At 39.3% G+C, this 16,909-nt stretch overlaps 1 protein-coding gene across 1 annotated transcript; it reads left to right on the top strand.

The window, feature by feature from the left end:
* Nucleotides 1-9,106: 9,106 nt before the first annotated feature.
* Nucleotides 9,107-15,532, top strand: sec61a1a (SEC61 translocon subunit alpha 1a). The gene is made up of 12 exons (XM_063911127.1): nucleotides 9,107-9,250; nucleotides 9,895-9,962; nucleotides 10,050-10,115; nucleotides 10,792-10,870; nucleotides 11,250-11,381; nucleotides 11,479-11,588; nucleotides 12,108-12,261; nucleotides 12,348-12,508; nucleotides 12,621-12,818; nucleotides 13,035-13,226; nucleotides 13,315-13,391; nucleotides 14,396-15,532. The coding sequence occupies exons 1-12, from the start codon at nucleotides 9,244-9,246 to the stop codon at nucleotides 14,580-14,582; spliced, it is 1,431 nt and encodes a 476-aa protein (XP_063767197.1). The 5' UTR covers nucleotides 9,107-9,243; the 3' UTR covers nucleotides 14,583-15,532.
* Nucleotides 15,533-16,909: the final 1,377 nt, after the last annotated feature.

The raw sequence follows: 16,909 nt of genomic DNA, 5'->3' as shown, positions 1-16,909 counted from the left end.
AATGGATTTGTATCCACTGTCCATTTTGATCTACCCAGACCAATATTAACAGGTTGACTGATGATAGATATTTTTAACTAGACAAGTTGGATCAACTTAAGGCCAAATGCAAATCTTCCCTAGATCCATGCATTGCAATGGTCCCTTGACTCACTGTTTGCTAAAAAAAAAAAGAGGTAAAGGTGTTTATGTGCTTTAGGATCAGATATCAACCAATTACATTTTCTCTGCACTGATATGGAATCAAAAGCTTGAACATGGAAATGAGACAAAATCACTTTGAGGGCTTGTCTGAGAACTATAATGCGTTTGAGGTTGATGAACCTCTTAGGTATTGTGTCAGTGACATTTGACAGCTGTGGTGGAATATTTCCCAAACATGCTGAATAAAAAACATTTGGTTTAGATGTGATGCAAGTAGCCAATGGAGGTTCATGAAAACTTGTGTGAGTTTCTGTGAAATAACAAAGCTCTACAATGTGATTAGTAGCCAGAATGATTGTGCCTGGTGCTGATTGCTTCTTTTGTACATAACGACTATAATTTAGATCAAATCTATCCACAGTATAGATTTGTTTGCTCAAACATGCATGACACTAATTACAAACACTGCAAACCGTGCGTTGCATGCGTCATCATAGCCACTCAGTTCATTATTAAGCTGTTCAGTTGAGGTTTTTGGCCTTATTACCACTGTACCGCGACATCGGAGACTGATCTGCAATAGGGCTCAGATTGTGAACTTCAAACATTTAAAACTAAGTAGGAAGCTTTGAAAGGTGTTAGCCAGCAGCTGTTGTGTATGCACCCTCAACCGAACTCCATAGTGAAATTCAGTCAGCCTAATCAGCTTTGCTGCACCGGAAAAACCACTGGCACTACACTACAGGAACACTAGCTGGGTGGTAAGTATGTCTAGAATGCTGAGTTGACTCACCTGCTTTAAATGAAGGGTGGAGGAGCAAGTGACATTTCTGAAGGTTAATGATGTTGTAGATACAACAGCAGATTCAACCATGGTCAGTTGCATGGCGTGTGAAAGGAGTGGCTGTGTAAATATTAGGCCTACTGTTTGTTTCTTTGTGTGCAATTAGACTTCTTTGTGTATAACAAACAGGACACATGATCCAACTGTAGAATCACATCCACGGTTCACTTAGCTGGCTGACTCAGAGACTTCAGATGACCTACCATCCCAAGCTTTGTGTGCAGATTATTCATGTTTATCCTTAAAAGATGCTTCATGCAAAAATGACTACTTTTAAGTAGTGCATTACCAACCACCATTTTGTGTGGTTTTGAGTTATGGCTGCACTGGTTCTTTTTTATCTGCGTGAAGCTTTATGTTACCTAATGTCATATCTGTAGGCCTGTTCAGGATGTTAGAGGGTTTGGTGCAGTGAACATCATCAAAGGAAAGGGAAGGATGAGAAGGGAGATTATCATTTCCTCTTTTTAGATCTAAAATAACCGAACCTCCCTCGGCTCATCTGCTGCCTGCATCAAAACAGATTAAGCTGAATGTGTTTTTCTCAAGCTTATATAAATGGTTTAATTGATCTGATCGGCACTTATTTGGATGAGTGGGCTCATTTGTCTGTGTTGCGTCTGTATGGTATGTATGTCGGGGGGCTGGTAAGTAGGGGACATAGGCAGTTGCCTTGGTGACTGGAGTGCCTTTTGTAACAGTGATGCATTACCATGGCAACAGCACCGGTATTTTTAGCATGACTTCACCACAAAATGCAGGGGGGGGGGGGTTGGATTATTGCTGATACAAACAAATATGTACATAACCTGAATAAATGGCTCTTAGCATACATGTAATCTGATGTCCTGCTGTTATGGGGAAAATATAATGTATGTGTTTATGTATTTGTTTTCACTAGATAAGGTAGCATGCTTGTTTTTGAAGTATTGCAAGCAAACACTATTTAGCACAGTGTTGCACTCACAGGTTTAGTGTGAGTTTAATCAAACTGTTTTTGCAATGTACTAAATAACTAGTAAATCCTGATTGACCTCAATAGCACACGTGTAGGTGTGAGTTATGACATAAGGGCAGGTGTGATAAATTGTACTCCAATGACAACACACAAATGCGACGTGGAGGTACGCATGTGTGGTAATTCTGCATGGAGGCCTGTAGTGAAACATGAGGGTGTCTGAGCACATGGAATGACAGACGTCACAGATCAAAGTTTATGGGTTTCTTATCTTTGTTCTGGCAACCTGAGCTTCTCGGCGTGATAGCTTTAAAAGGCATACTGTTACAGCCATGATCTCGTGCGAACCAACGGAACAGCATGTGAAAAAAGCGTGTTTGCAGCAACAACAGATGAAGACACGAGAGCTCAAAATAACCAAAAGATGCAGAGACGTAGAAGGAAATTTCAGTTATTGCTATATCATACTCAAAGTTTAGAAATAATATCTTTCAAGGATTGTTGAAATATGGAGCATAAAAAAAAAAGAATTTGTAACATACTTAAAGAAATGTTTTTGAAAGAGGCGATGACTGATAACATAGATATGAATGGTATTACTTTTTTTTATACAGGTAAGGACCACACACAACATGTCGCATATACAAAAACTATCGTGTCAGCATATTATACAACCCTCCTTGGACTCAGGTCAACAGAGCGATCAGATAACACACCAGGAGTAATATTAAATGACACTCTGCGCTTACATCTGTGGCCCTTTTCACATCAAGCTGTATCAGTTTTACCTCAATAGCAGTACTAACCCCTGTTTTGACGAGTTTAATCACATCTTTAACCTTTGAATCTGATGGCCTACTTGCTATTCAACTTCATAGATAGATAGATAGATAGATAGATAGATAGATAGATAGATAGATAGATAGATAGATAGATAGATAGATAGATAGATAGATAGATAGATAGATAGATAGATAGATAGATAGATAGATAGATAGATAGATAGATAGATAGGTCGGTCGGTCGGTCGGTCGGTCGGTCGGTCGGTCGGTCGGTCGGTCGGTCGGTCGGTCGGTCGGTCGGTCGGTCGGTCGGTCGGTCGGTCGGTCGGTCGGTCGGTCGGTCGGTCGGTCGGTAGGTAGGTAGAGAAATGACCAACACAGCAGAAAAGAGCTCCATCAATGTAGGGGCCGAGCATTCCCCAACCGTTTTCTCTCTTGCCAATGATCATTTTATTACTTAATATGCGTAATAGACATTGCAGTAATACTCGTGTAGTGAAATCTGTACAAACCTATTCCTGCAGTACACATGGATGAAAGATTGTGCGTTTCTCATCTTTCTCCACAAAATGACTTTCCCTTCATTTGTTCTAATCACTAGCTAAATATCCAGTTGGATTTGGTAAATACAATTTAAATCAGTAAATGCAAGGACAGAGAGGCTGTGAGCGGTATCCGGAGGAAAAGATGAGTGATTCTGACACCTCAACTTGAGTCTGGCGTTAGCAGCTGTCAAACTCATAGGGAGAAACCTCCACTGTGGGGATGATATTTCTGAGCACTTAATATGAGCGTGACGAAGTGTGTGTGCATGTGAGCCTTATCGCCACAAGTCTAACCACCCAACAAGATGTGGAAAGATATTTGTTCCCACATCACAGCACAGGCACTCTCATTCTACCTGCAGTACACCAAGTGAAGTGCTTAAAATAACCCAGACAGGACAAGACAGGCAAAGAAACCATGGCTGTACGCTTTGTGGTCTGAAATAATCCGGATTAAGTCTGATGACTACAGACAAATTAAGGGCAGTTAATTCCTGCAGGGTTATGTTGTGGCTTGTCACTCGCACCACATTGTACTGTCAGTGGGATCGTTTGTTTTTTCTTGCTTTAAACATGACTGCATTAATCCTGCTCACACACTTTTTCCATTTCATACATGTTGGGACAACAGACTCTTTCCATGAAGCAATTCCAGTGCTCATAGATGTATAATGAGTGAGTGTGGGTGGAGGAGGTATAGGCGGGATGTTTTAAGAAAAAGTTCTCTATAGCTGGATCTCTTCTAATTATTATAATAAAGACTATAGACGGGAACATTGACGATGGTTTTTGTGTCATGTTGCCTCTTAGTTTTTCTTGAACATATATCAGCAGGTAATCTTGAATCCATAAGACAAAGCAGGTCTTCTTCATTGTACGTGGGTTTGTTTTGTGCGCTCTAGAAATATTTAATCTATTCTGTTTGAATAGAGTTGTGCATTCCGGTTGCGTGCCTTTAAACTGTGCTTATTTAAGCTTTGCAATTGCTCAGATTTAGCTGTGTAATATCCTTGGCAATAATGTTATGATTAATGAACAAATGGTCCTGTTAGACAACACATTTTATTTTGTTATAACAAGGCCAACACATGACTGCTTGGGTCATCTGGCTGTCATGGCTGTGTTTACATTAAGGGCTGCTATGTCCAGGAGCCTTTAAACATGTTGCATAAGACATTTACATTGGAGCACCACTGAGCACCACTACAGCTGTTAAAGTGTGATTAGCGGGACGACAAAAGCAAAGTCAGCAAATGCCTCCCCCTTTTGGATTTGAAGGAGCTATTATTTACAAAACTTTATCTCTGATTTAGACATCACATGTCACTTGTTTCTTATGTTATTCACTGCCTCTTGTCTGTCTGTCTGTCTGTCTGTCTGTCTGTCTGTCTGTCTGTCTGTCTGTCTGTCTGTCTGTCTGTCTGTCTGTCTGTCTGTCTGTCTGTCTGTCTGTCTGTCTGTCTGTCTGTCTGTCTGTCTGTCTGTCTGATGCAGCAGTAATATGAAAAACCGTAATAAGTTATAGTAAAAAGCTGCCGGTGTTCTGTACATTGAGCACTTTTACTTTTGAAACTTGAAAGAAATACTAACATCGTCTGTCTGTCTGTCTGTCTGTCTGTCTGTCTGTCTGTCTGTCTGTCTGTCTGTCTGTCTGTCTGTCTGTCTGTCTGTCTGTCTGTCTGTCTGTCTGTCTGTCTGTCTGTCTGTCTGTCTGTCTGTCTGTCTGTCTGTCTGTCTGTCTGTCTGTCTGTCTGTCTGTCTGTAAATAGAGCAGATTAAAAGGACAGTGACACCTGTTTTAGCCATGCCAGCAGTGCTGTATATGGCTATGGGGATGACTATGCTTTGGTCAAGATGGATTGTAAGGATTTTTTGTACAAACATTCAAATGGTTACTAAATCAATTGTTTCTCCGGCTCAAACATCCTGGGAAAATGTTTGTATAGCACCACTAACAGGATTAATTTTGGTTGTTTTTCAGAGAGAGATCTCAGCGACTATTGAAAGGATTTACATAAAACTTAATTTCAAAAATCATGAATTGGAATAGTTTAAGTGATTGACCTTTAATCTAAGTTTCGTCACCAAGTAAAAATCTAATATGCTCAAAAGACTTAATTTAGTTTTCGCCAAAAGCCCACTTGGGGCATTTCTATTGCTCTCTGCGGTGCGTCGTGTTAAGGGCTATAGCAAATGTAATGTAATGTAAGCACCTAATATACTAAGGTAAGATAGTGAACACAATTCACATTATTCCTGTTAAACATTAGCGTGCAGGCAACAAGTCCCATTGTGAGCATGTAAACATGATGACTAAAACATCTATCTAAAAACACATCTCCCGTGTAGACTCTGAGTTCTGGTGTGTTTTGGCTTTTATAATCCTATGATTTGGAAATAAATGACACAACTATTCTGTATGGATAATACTCAGATTCTCAGCTTGACGTTGAGAGTCTGTTCCTCCATGTTTCCACTCTGCCACAATTCAGCTGGAGAACTGAACTGTTTTTCGTTAACCCTCTAATGCAGTGTGAGAAAATATCTGCAGGGAGGAGTTATGGGTCTTTGATCTGTAGATGTTTATGTAACCTAGTGCATGAGGTCGAGGATACAATGTTCTTCTGTCTGCTGGATTACAATTAAATCCCTCAGTTAAAACCCCCTTGACCTTAGCCCCTGACCTTTTAACGCATGTATAGTGTACTGTTCGAATGTTGTGGTGGAGTATCAGCAGTCTGTAGGTCACCATGAGATCAGAGCAGACCTCTTGCAAGATAGATATACTCTATGAATGTTGTGGTGGAGTATCAGCAGTCTGTAGGTCGCCACAAGATCATAGCGGCTGTTTACCAGAGTTGACCCACTAAACAAGAGCAGTGAGGGCTGCGCAGTCCTGGCCAACAGTGAGCCACAAGTGAATGCATATAATCAACCATGATGAAAACAGTCAGTAAAGGATTGATAAGGCTGTGGCAATTTTAATATGGCTGTCATTTAATAACTCATCATTGATCAATGAACAAAAACTCTTTATTTGCCTAATGCTATCTCTTTAATCCCTTTTTATATCATTTTTAATGTGTTTTTCTGGGCGCATTTTCATCGTCAAATGTAATTTTGTTTCTTGTTAAATGTTTTGTCTTCTTGTGCTTATATTGTATTATAGTAGTTGAACCCCATTGTAAACAAGATAGTACATGTCAGGTGGGGTTTCCTTATGAATCATTTATTAATCAGAGGAGAAAGAGAAGCAGATGTATAGCTCTCAACACGTTTGTCTTGAATAACCATAGCTGTAGCTTATAGTTTTCCAGAGTCTAAGCAGGCAGGGAAATGGGAAAAGACAGCTGAGCAGTGAGTGACTCACTCCGCTCGGTCTCATGGTGATCTTGTGACTCTTTACTCCCACCCGTGTGCTGATGTATCCACTGTTCCCCCTCATCTCAAAGAACCAGGGAAAGGGCAGAGAAAATAGTGTAAATACACAAACATATCAAGTTAGAGGTGAATGTTGGAGTTTATTCATCCTACTGATGGAAAAAATGGGACTGAGTGATAGAGTTTATGGAGAGTGTTTACTGCTGTAAAGAACAAGAGAGTGAAACCGTCGTCTCTTGCATCAGAGGAGGGTGAACCTTCGAGGACAAAACAAGATAAATGAATGTGGGAAAATAGTGCAGTTGTTACATTCCTTACAAGGTCAAAGACTTTTATCGAACACCAGCTGTCACAATGTAAGTGTCCCTGTGCACACTGCCAAAGAAAAGTGAAGTATTAAGAGTGTGTGGCGATGGTATTAATGCTGAAATTATTCAATGTCCGATGATTGTATATTGATTGTTAATTAATACTGCAGTTTCAAGTGAATTTGGTTCAATCAATCAATCAAAAAGATATGTATTGGTCTGTCTGTCTGTCTGTCTGTCTGTCTGTCTGTCTGTCTGTCTGTCTGTCTGTCTGTCTGTCTGTCTGTCTGTCTGTCTGTCTGTCTGTCTGTCTGTCTGTCTGTCTGTCTGTCTGTCTGTCTGTCTGTCTGTCTGATGCAGCAGTAATATGAAAAACCGTAATAAGTTATAGTAAAAAGCTGCCAGTGTTCTGTACATTGAGCACTTTTACTTTTGAAACTTGAAAAAAATACTAACATAATTTAACATTGGTCAAATTTAGCATACAATCCTTTAACAATGTGGTTTTGCAAATAATACTTAAGAAAAGGACTAGAATTCTTCCTCCACCAATGGGCATCAGTGAATTACTGGAGAGGATATAGAGACACACTGTCCTCAGAACACCTGGTCAGTATCTCTGTCTACTGACAAAGCTTTGGATAATGCTTTTTTCTGTTGAAGGACACTCTCGTCTATCTTTTCCCTTGTGTCCCAACACTATGGGCATACTGTTATCAGCTTGTCCGGTGAAAGACTGAGCTCTTTCTCTGTGTGTGCCACCCTCCTCTTTCAACTATGTGAGAAATGCTTCACAAACGTTTTACGACGTCCTGTTGACTGATACTTTGTCATTGTTAACTGCATTCTCTACAGAAAGCTAAAGGTTACTTTAAATAATTAGATACATTGAGACTGAGACATCTTTTGGCCATAAATGCTGTTTGTGTATGATTATTCCCAATCAACATTTCTGCCATGAACTAACCATACTACTGCACATATTTGACACCGATCAGCATCTCTCGAACACAATAAAGGTATCATAATCGCAGGAGTATTGCATGGCATTTATTTAGATTTCTAGTTCTTTTTATTTGATCAACGTCTTCATATGTGTTAGGCTCTGACTTTGTTGACAGTCTGCTAGTTTGAGTGAAGCTTTGTCTCGTACTGCCAGCCAGCATTCAAAAACCATGTTCAGGGCACTGCTGCTCTCTGGTGGAGATATACATTTATTCATACAAAGGGGAAAAGTTGAAAAGTGACTGTATTATCAGATAATCTTGCTGACGAGAGATATAAGTGTAGCTTGGGATAAGTTATCAGAAGACATCAGACCCCCTACTAAAAGAAAAGCAGCAATGCTGTGAATAAAATTCTGAATCTGATTCCGAATTCAAAATAAAGTCAATGACATCTTTAAAAAAAAAAGTTATTATTACTATTATCAGAAAATTAAATATTTGGTGTCTTAAAAACCTGTTTTTTGTAATAACATAAAGAATGTTGCATTTTTGTATTCATAAACGTAGATTTAACAACAAAAAACATACTATGTATTAGTTGATTCATAAATCAAATGCATATATTAAATATATATAAACAACAACAAAAAATGATGAACATTAATATTATCACTTGTTTTGTATTATAATTATAATTTCTATTATTATTATTGCGTGTGTCATAATGAATAGTATTCATATAACTTACTAACTTACACCTACTGTATATCATGTGAATACTACTACTAGTAGTAGTGATAATAATAATAATAATAATAATAATAATAATAATAATAATAATAATAATAATAATAATAATAATAATAATAATAATAATAATAATAAATAAAATATTATCATAGAATAATATGTTTTATCTGGGTTTTCAGGATTATAAATGAACATGTTTGCTGTGTAATAATACAGGCTACATGTTTACATGTTTCTTTAAAACCTTGTTTTTCCACACAATTGTTTTAAATAAAACATTAACAAACAACAATGAAAACGTGACGTCATGAAATAGGATGATTCTTTGAATTATTATTTTCTCAGTTTTTTTAACTTGTATTTATTTATCACATCAGCTTATTAAATTCACTAAGTATGTAATGTATAAAGTCAGTAGCTTGTCAGCAGTGGGCTGGTTCTTTAAATCGCTGTGCTTCGTGTCTGTAGTGGTGACGTGTCTCTAAAGTTTCTCCTCCTCCCGGCTCTCAGTCACTCAGTCAGTAGTGAGATTTCTGCCCAGATTTACACTGTAAAGGAGCACGAAGGAGGACAGTTGGGACATCATGGGCAGTGAGTATGACTTCGGCACACGATTTGTACGAGATATAGATAACCAGAGTTTGTGTAGCGACAACATCACATACAGTTTAATCTGTTTTGTACAACTTTAGTTTGCTAACCTCGCGGTGTTAGCGCTGACTGGCTCTGATAGCTCGCTAGCTCACGTTGCTAGCTAGCTAGTCGGCAGTCGCTTTGGCACTGTTTTTAGGTTTTCATGAAGAGTAATCGTCAGTGGATAACAGTAAGCAGTTGGGCAGTGTTTTTGTTAGCCTAATTTGGATTTTAAGGACGGATTTTACAAGCGACATGTTGGTTCTTGTTGGCTGGAAATCTCTTCTAAGCTAACTCGTTAGCCATTCATTCAAAGACACTGACAGTCTAGTGATGACGACGCATAACACGACCGGTGTTATCTTGAGCCTGCTGCTACTAAATCATCTGGCCAACGCTAATAAGAACACCTAGCAATCATAATGTTAAGGTCTCAGAAAAGGTATAGAAACATCGTAATAAACGCCCTATTTCACGTCAAATGTGGTTATTGTAAATTCCACTACGACTTGAATCCGCCCACCATTCACTGCCACGTCCCACTGGCAGCCAGCTATCATTCCCAGTTCACTCAAAAGTACTCGTGTGTTTTTTGTTTTCAGTCAAATTCCTGGAGGTGATAAAGCCGTTCTGTGCAGTATTGCCAGAGATCCAAAAACCTGAAAGAAAGGTATGTATTACAATCATTATTACATTGGCATTTGGCTATAAAAAAAAGGTTTGGTAAACATCTTCTCATAATGTGATTGTTTAACAGATCCAGTTCAGAGAGAAGGTATTATGGACTGCCATCACTCTCTTCATCTTCCTGGTGTGTTGCCAGGTAAGTGTCACAATAACTAACAGTCTTAGTCGTTCAACACAACTCTAAATGGATTGAAAATTCATATGATTTTTTTTTTTTATTTTTTTAATAACATTTGGCAAACAGACTATGTTTAAAACAACAACAACCTGCACACTACAATCACCGGCACTTTATTAGTGACAATTTGTCACTGAACTTTATCAGCTAAAATTCCTGTATGACCTTCACTCAAAGGTCTAAGGACTGATATAATGTTAAGAAAGTGAGTGAATATGCCGCAGTGTGCAGTATTCTATTTTTAACAAACAACATATTTCTGTTGTGACAACTGATAACTGTTGCTATTATATATTTCGATATCCTGCAGTCCAAATGATTTAAGATGAGCTTTTTTTAACTTTTACTTAGTCCAGGTTTGAAAAAGAAAATTAACGGGGCTTGTTGATTCAATTAAAAATGGGATAAAAGCAGTTCTGCTGATTTAATCAAACAATCAGGGGCACTTCACTGCTGTGAAATTTGCAGTCAGGGATTTCAACACTGAGTTTTAATTTACACCAATTACGATGACATTTTGTTAACAGAAAGCTTAAAGGTGGACTTCTATAATCAACACTTGCAAGTTGAGAGAAGCAATTAAACTCATGCATAGATAGCTAAAGTAATATTTATTTTTGTTGTTTTCCTGCAGATCCCCCTCTTTGGCATCATGTCGTCAGACTCTGCAGATCCATTCTACTGGATGAGAGTCATTCTGGCCTCCAACAGAGGTAATGATCAAGATAATATCTCATTAGAAAACATTAAATAAATATATAGATGCACCCATTGTTATTCCAATCTTTGGTATTGATTTGATTATTATTTCTACAATTTGTTCCCCTTTTTAAAGACTATAAATGACCATTAAACAATATTTTTGTAGCTTTCTCTCATGGAAAATTGAAACTCAATTGGGGATTCATATTAAAACATTGACTGTTAAATAACTTACATTTATTACAAATCAGTGTGTGATTTAAAACCATTATGCTGCTGTAAATTAACCAGTAAAAAAGTCTCAGACTGGTGGCCGATTGACTGGGGCATTTCTAATAAAGCGTGTGTCTGCTCTCTCTGGTATTTCCTAACTTTAATTTCTCTCTCCAGGTACCCTGATGGAGCTCGGTATCTCGCCTATCGTCACCTCCGGCCTCATCATGCAGCTGCTTGCTGGAGCTAAGATCATTGAAGTCGGAGACACACCAAAGGACAGAGCGCTCTTCAATGGAGCTCAGAAATGTAAGTAAACTCTCCTCAGGTGGTCATTCATAAATGTATGGTTGGCATTCATATGCCCTTTATATATTTTGTCTAACCACTGGTTATTGTTCTTTAGTGTTTGGAATGATTATCACCATCGGACAGGCCATCGTCTATGTGATGACGGGCATGTATGGAGATCCCTCTGAGATGGGCGCAGGAATCTGTCTGCTCATCATCATTCAGGTAAGAACAGGAACCTTCTTAAAATGTGTCATAACCAATAATGTTACTTTGACTAAAAGATATATTCTATCATCAAAACTTCCTTTCAGTATGCTTTAATTATAAAGTAGGAATCGTTAACCCTGTGTCCTCTCTATTTTGATGTGATGTTGGCATTTAAAGCATTCATTATCAAACATATTATCGTCCATCAATTAAAGTGCAAGAGGTGCATCAAGGGCAATTTCAGAGTATCGTGCAGAAAAGTATAATTATGTCAAATAATACTATTCATATAGTCATTGTTCATGGGTTATAATGAGCAAGACATGACTAATAGGTGTGTTTAATTCAAACGTAATATGTGCTCCAGTGGAACTGGACGTGCTACTTTTTAAAACACACACTTAATAACTTCAGTAAAGTGAACCCAGTCTACAGCTAAGCTCCTCCAAGGCAATGTGAATTTATTGCAGAGTAAAAACATTTTCACATGACTTCCTCGGTGCTCTTCAGCTGACTGTATCTGTTCTCCTGCAGCTGTTTGTAGCCGGGCTCATCGTGCTGCTGCTGGACGAGTTGCTCCAAAAGGGCTATGGTCTCGGTTCAGGAATCTCGTTGTTTATTGCCACAAACATCTGTGAGACCATCGTGTGGAAGGCCTTCAGCCCCACCACTGTGAACACCGGAAGAGGTAAGACAGTGGTCGGTAAATATCTGCAAAGACCTTCTGCACTCCTCAGAACTGTGCCTCATACTGGTTAATTTTTGTGTTTCTAGGTACCGAGTTTGAGGGAGCAATCATTGCCCTCTTCCATTTGCTGGCCACTCGTACGGACAAAGTGCGAGCTTTGAGAGAGGGCTTCTACAGGCAGAACCTGCCCAACCTCATGAACCTCATCGCCACCGTGTTTGTCTTTGCTGTAGTGATCTACTTCCAGGTTAGTGTCTGACCTTTGTTTCATGGAACTTGAAAATAAAAAATTGCTAATAGACTAGATGGTGAAGAAGGGTAAACTGCTGAGCTGCTCTCACACTCTCCTCTTCTCCCAGGGATTCAGAGTGGATCTGCCCATCAAGTCTGCTCGCTACCGTGGCCAGTACAACACCTACCCCATCAAGCTGTTCTACACCTCCAACATCCCTATCATCCTGCAGTCTGCCCTCGTCTCCAACCTGTATGTTATCTCCCAGATGCTTTCCACACGCTTCAGTGGCAACTTCCTGGTTAATCTGCTCGGTACCTGGTCTGTAAGTATACCTTTAATCGCACCTTCCTTTTCCATTTGTTCAACTTTATCTCAAGAATAAGTCTCACAAAGTATTATCTCTTATGTTAAAAATCCTTACATAGGTTACATTAGGGTTTTGCTGCCAGATAAATGTTCTGAATGTTATTTTTCTCTTATTTATGGTTTGTTTTTGTCTGCCCTTTCTAAAGTGTGTATTATCTTCTGATGTTTGTAGGATGCTACGTCTGGTGGTCCAGCCCGGGCCTACCCTGTAGGCGGACTATGTTACTACCTCTCTCCGCCGGAGTCGTTTGGTTCTGTTCTTGATGACCCGGTCCACGCAGCCATCTACATCGTCTTCATGCTCGGATCATGTGCCTTTTTCTCCAAGACCTGGATTGAAGTCTCTGGCTCCTCCGCTAAAGATGTAAGTGGTGAACACTTTCAGGCAGGCGGTCTTAGGGGTTTATTTCAAACAGACTTTGTTTTAAAGCTTTTTCTTTTCCTTCCTTCAGGTGGCGAAACAGCTGAAGGAGCAGCAGATGGTGATGAGAGGACACAGAGAAACCTCAATGGTCCACGAGCTGAACAGGTAAAATAAAAACCACGCACTTCAATCGACACACTAATGCGTGTATCAGATAGCAATACACTTTATTCATGAATTTACATAATCTAATGTTTCTGTCACTGACGAGTAAATAACTCTCATCTTGTAATCAAGCAACACATTGTCAAGTCAATATGTCTTGATTTGATATATTTGGCACTTTTAATCGACCAGTCTTAGACTCAGGGGGTGCCAGAAATGTGTCATAAAAGATAAGGACATAAGAGAGGAAGGTAATGCATAAATAAAGATTAAAAAGGATTAGAAAAAGTTTCATAATTTGTTATTACTATTGATTTTAATACAAGGGGATGTTAGGCCCATGGCGTAACATCCCCATGGCGCGACTGGCTGGGGCACCTGCACCGTACGCCGGCGACCCGGGTTTGGTTACCGACCCGTGGTCCTTTCCGGATCCCACCCCGACTCTCTCTCCACTGTACTATTTGATTAAAGGCAAAAAGCCCCCAGAAAATATCTTTAAAAAAAATAAATTAAAGGGGGGGTTGTTACTCCAAATATATAGATTTTCACATGAACCATGCACCTTAAAACTAAGAACTTACAAAAATATATATATTTAAGTTTTATTTCATGTGGTAAAGAATAGACGGTAGAAATTTAAATACGTGTTCCTCAGTTGTCTTCCTAATTAGTCGTGTATTGGAAATATCCAACATTTAAAGTAATAGTTTAACAATTAGGAAATATATGAAACATTCATTTAGCTAGCTGACTCCTCGGTGCTCTAAATGCTCAGCATAGATAACCTGCTGTTCTTCTATATTTATCAAAAGACTTGACCCTCATGACCTTTGGAAAGAAAGCAATGTGTAGAAACTATTCCATTCATCACTTTTTTTACACTGTCATGAAGAAAGTATTTTAATAAAAACGGCTAATAAGTGTTTCTGCTGGAACACTGTAAGGTGAAAACAGATTCTCAGTATCAATATTGATCTCAATCTTCCTGTTCTGCTTTCTAGGTACATTCCTACAGCGGCTGCCTTTGGTGGACTGTGTATCGGAGGTCTATCAGTAATGGCCGACTTCCTCGGAGCCATTGGTTCTGGCACCGGTATCCTGCTGGCCGTCACCATCATATATCAGTACTTTGAGATCTTTGTGAAAGAACAGAGTGAAGTAGGCAGCATGGGGGCTTTGCTGTTCTAGAAAAGCCAATCTCATCCCACCTTCTACCAACGTCAATTAGGATCACCAACTTTGCATTTTTTTACATCTGTGTGAAGCTCCTGCATCGTCAGCTCTCCACTTTCAGGATGTTCAAGGAATCTTCAGGAATCTCAGCTGAAATGGGACCTTTGGAGGTGGGGGGGGGGCTACACACCTTGTGGCCCCTACCTGGTATCTTCCAAAGTAACACAAAGACCGACATTTTAGTTGTATTTCATCAGATTTTCTAACTGACTCTACATTATACCTCCCCGAGATTCATTTTAAAGGCTTCCTTTGTGTAAGAGAGTCCTGCGGGAGTTCGGTCCCTTTTTTCAGACTGTCAACAGAGCGCTTCAGTATGCCGGCATACTCAACCGGATGATGGAGGGCAACTGACTGCTGTGTGCAGAAATGCACCTGATGTTCTGCTTGGTGTTATCTTAGTTAATACTTTTACTTTCAGCTTTATTTTATTTTTCCTTCAACCTGTCAATTATGTGAAGGTGTGGAACAGAAGCTGAACTGTCAAACGCTGAGTCAAGTGCTGTCGTTTCCTGAATTGTGACCCTGTGTTATGACTTTTATTGGAACAGGGTCTTGTAGGAGAGGATGTGGAGCTCACATTGGGGTCCGCCTGTCACTGTTTTAATGTATGGCATTCCCAGGGAGCTGCAGTATTAACTCATATGTCACATTCATTTTTGTCTCCCACTTTTGCAATTTTTTTTGTTTTTTAATTGTCCGCTTTAATCATAACTGCATCAATCGCTTTTCCACACCTGAGAAAAACTATCACTTTCTGTATATAGCCACACATTGAATAATTTTGAATTTGTCTTAAATGTAAGATAAAGTCTTTTGAATATGTAAAAAAAAAAAAAAAGATAATACATTTCAGAACAAACTTATAGAAAAACATTCTCAATAAAACCTTTTTGTGGAGAAAGGTCAAGTCTCTTGTCTCTTCTATTTGTCCAAAGTGTTCAAGCTAAACGTTCATTAGCACATTGTTTCAGATGAAAAGTCACCTTTTGGTCAAGGGAGAGACGGTTTCCTTTCATACAATAATGTCTTTGCATGGTTAATATTATGCAGTCTATGTACTTGGCAAACATTTGCTTTTGTTACCTTGATGTCTGTTCCATAAAAACAAGTGTTTGCCAAGTACAAATGTTTTGCCAAAGTAATCCTGCACCTTGTCAGTGCAAATTAATGTCAGCTGGTTCAGTCCCAACTGATGGCCTATAAAAAGGTCTCTCATTACCAAGGTGTCACACAAGAAAGATCTCTTGATGGATAAAAGCATAGAGCTCTCTCAAGACCTTCGCAACCTTATTGTTGCAAAACATACTGATGGCATTACAGAAGGATTTCTAAACTTCTGAATCTTCCAGTGAGCACTGTTGGGGCCATAATCCGGAAGTGGAGAGAACATCATTTCACCATAAACCAGCCACGACCAGGTGCTACTCGCAAGACTTCTGACAGAGGAGTGAAAAGAATTATCAGAAGAGTTGTCCAAGAGCCAAGGACCACTTGTGGAGACCTTCAGAAAGATCTGGAATTAGCAGGTACAATTGTTTCAAAGAAAACCATAAGTAATGCACTCCACCGCCATGGCCTGTATGCACGCTCACCACGCAAGACTCCATCTCCTGAAGAAAAAGCATGTTGAAGCTCATTGAAAGTTTGCTGCACAACATTAAGACAAGCCTGTGAAATACTGGGAGAATATAGCCTGGTCAGATGAGTCCAAAATTGAACTCTTCAGATGCCATAATACACACCATGTTTGGAGGTCACTGCACATCACCCCAGAAACACCATACTAAGGAGGTGGGAACATCAGGGTGTGGGGCTGTTTTTCAGCATACAGCACCGGCATACTTCATATAATTGAAGGAAGGATGAATGGAAACATGTACAGAGACATTCTTGATAAAAATCTACCAGGATGATGAAGATGAGACGAGGGTGGACATTTCAGCAAGACAATGATCCCAAACACACGGAAGGCAAGTAAACTCTCAATTGGTTTCAGAGAAAGAAAATAAAGCTGCTAGAATGGCCCAGCCAATCACCTGAATTGAATCCAATAGAAAATCTATGGAAAGAACTAAAGATCAGAGTTCATAGAAGAGGCCCATGGACCTTCAAGACTTGAAGACTGTTTGTGTGGAAGAATGGGCCAAAATCACACCTGAGCAATGCATACAGGTCCCTTTCAAAGCCCTCTCACGGCAGTAAAGACTATGCTCTGAATATAAACGCTGGGCAGGTATAGGCCTGAGCTCCCTTCATACGGATAGTCTTTACATTAACAA

Source organism: Eleginops maclovinus, chromosome 20 (genome assembly GCF_036324505.1).
Source record: "Eleginops maclovinus isolate JMC-PN-2008 ecotype Puerto Natales chromosome 20, JC_Emac_rtc_rv5, whole genome shotgun sequence".
Classification (NCBI taxonomy): domain Eukaryota; kingdom Metazoa; phylum Chordata; class Actinopteri; order Perciformes; family Eleginopidae; genus Eleginops; species Eleginops maclovinus.
The sequence above is the reverse complement of the archived record's forward strand: the minus strand, read 5'-3'. Positions and strand labels throughout refer to the sequence as shown.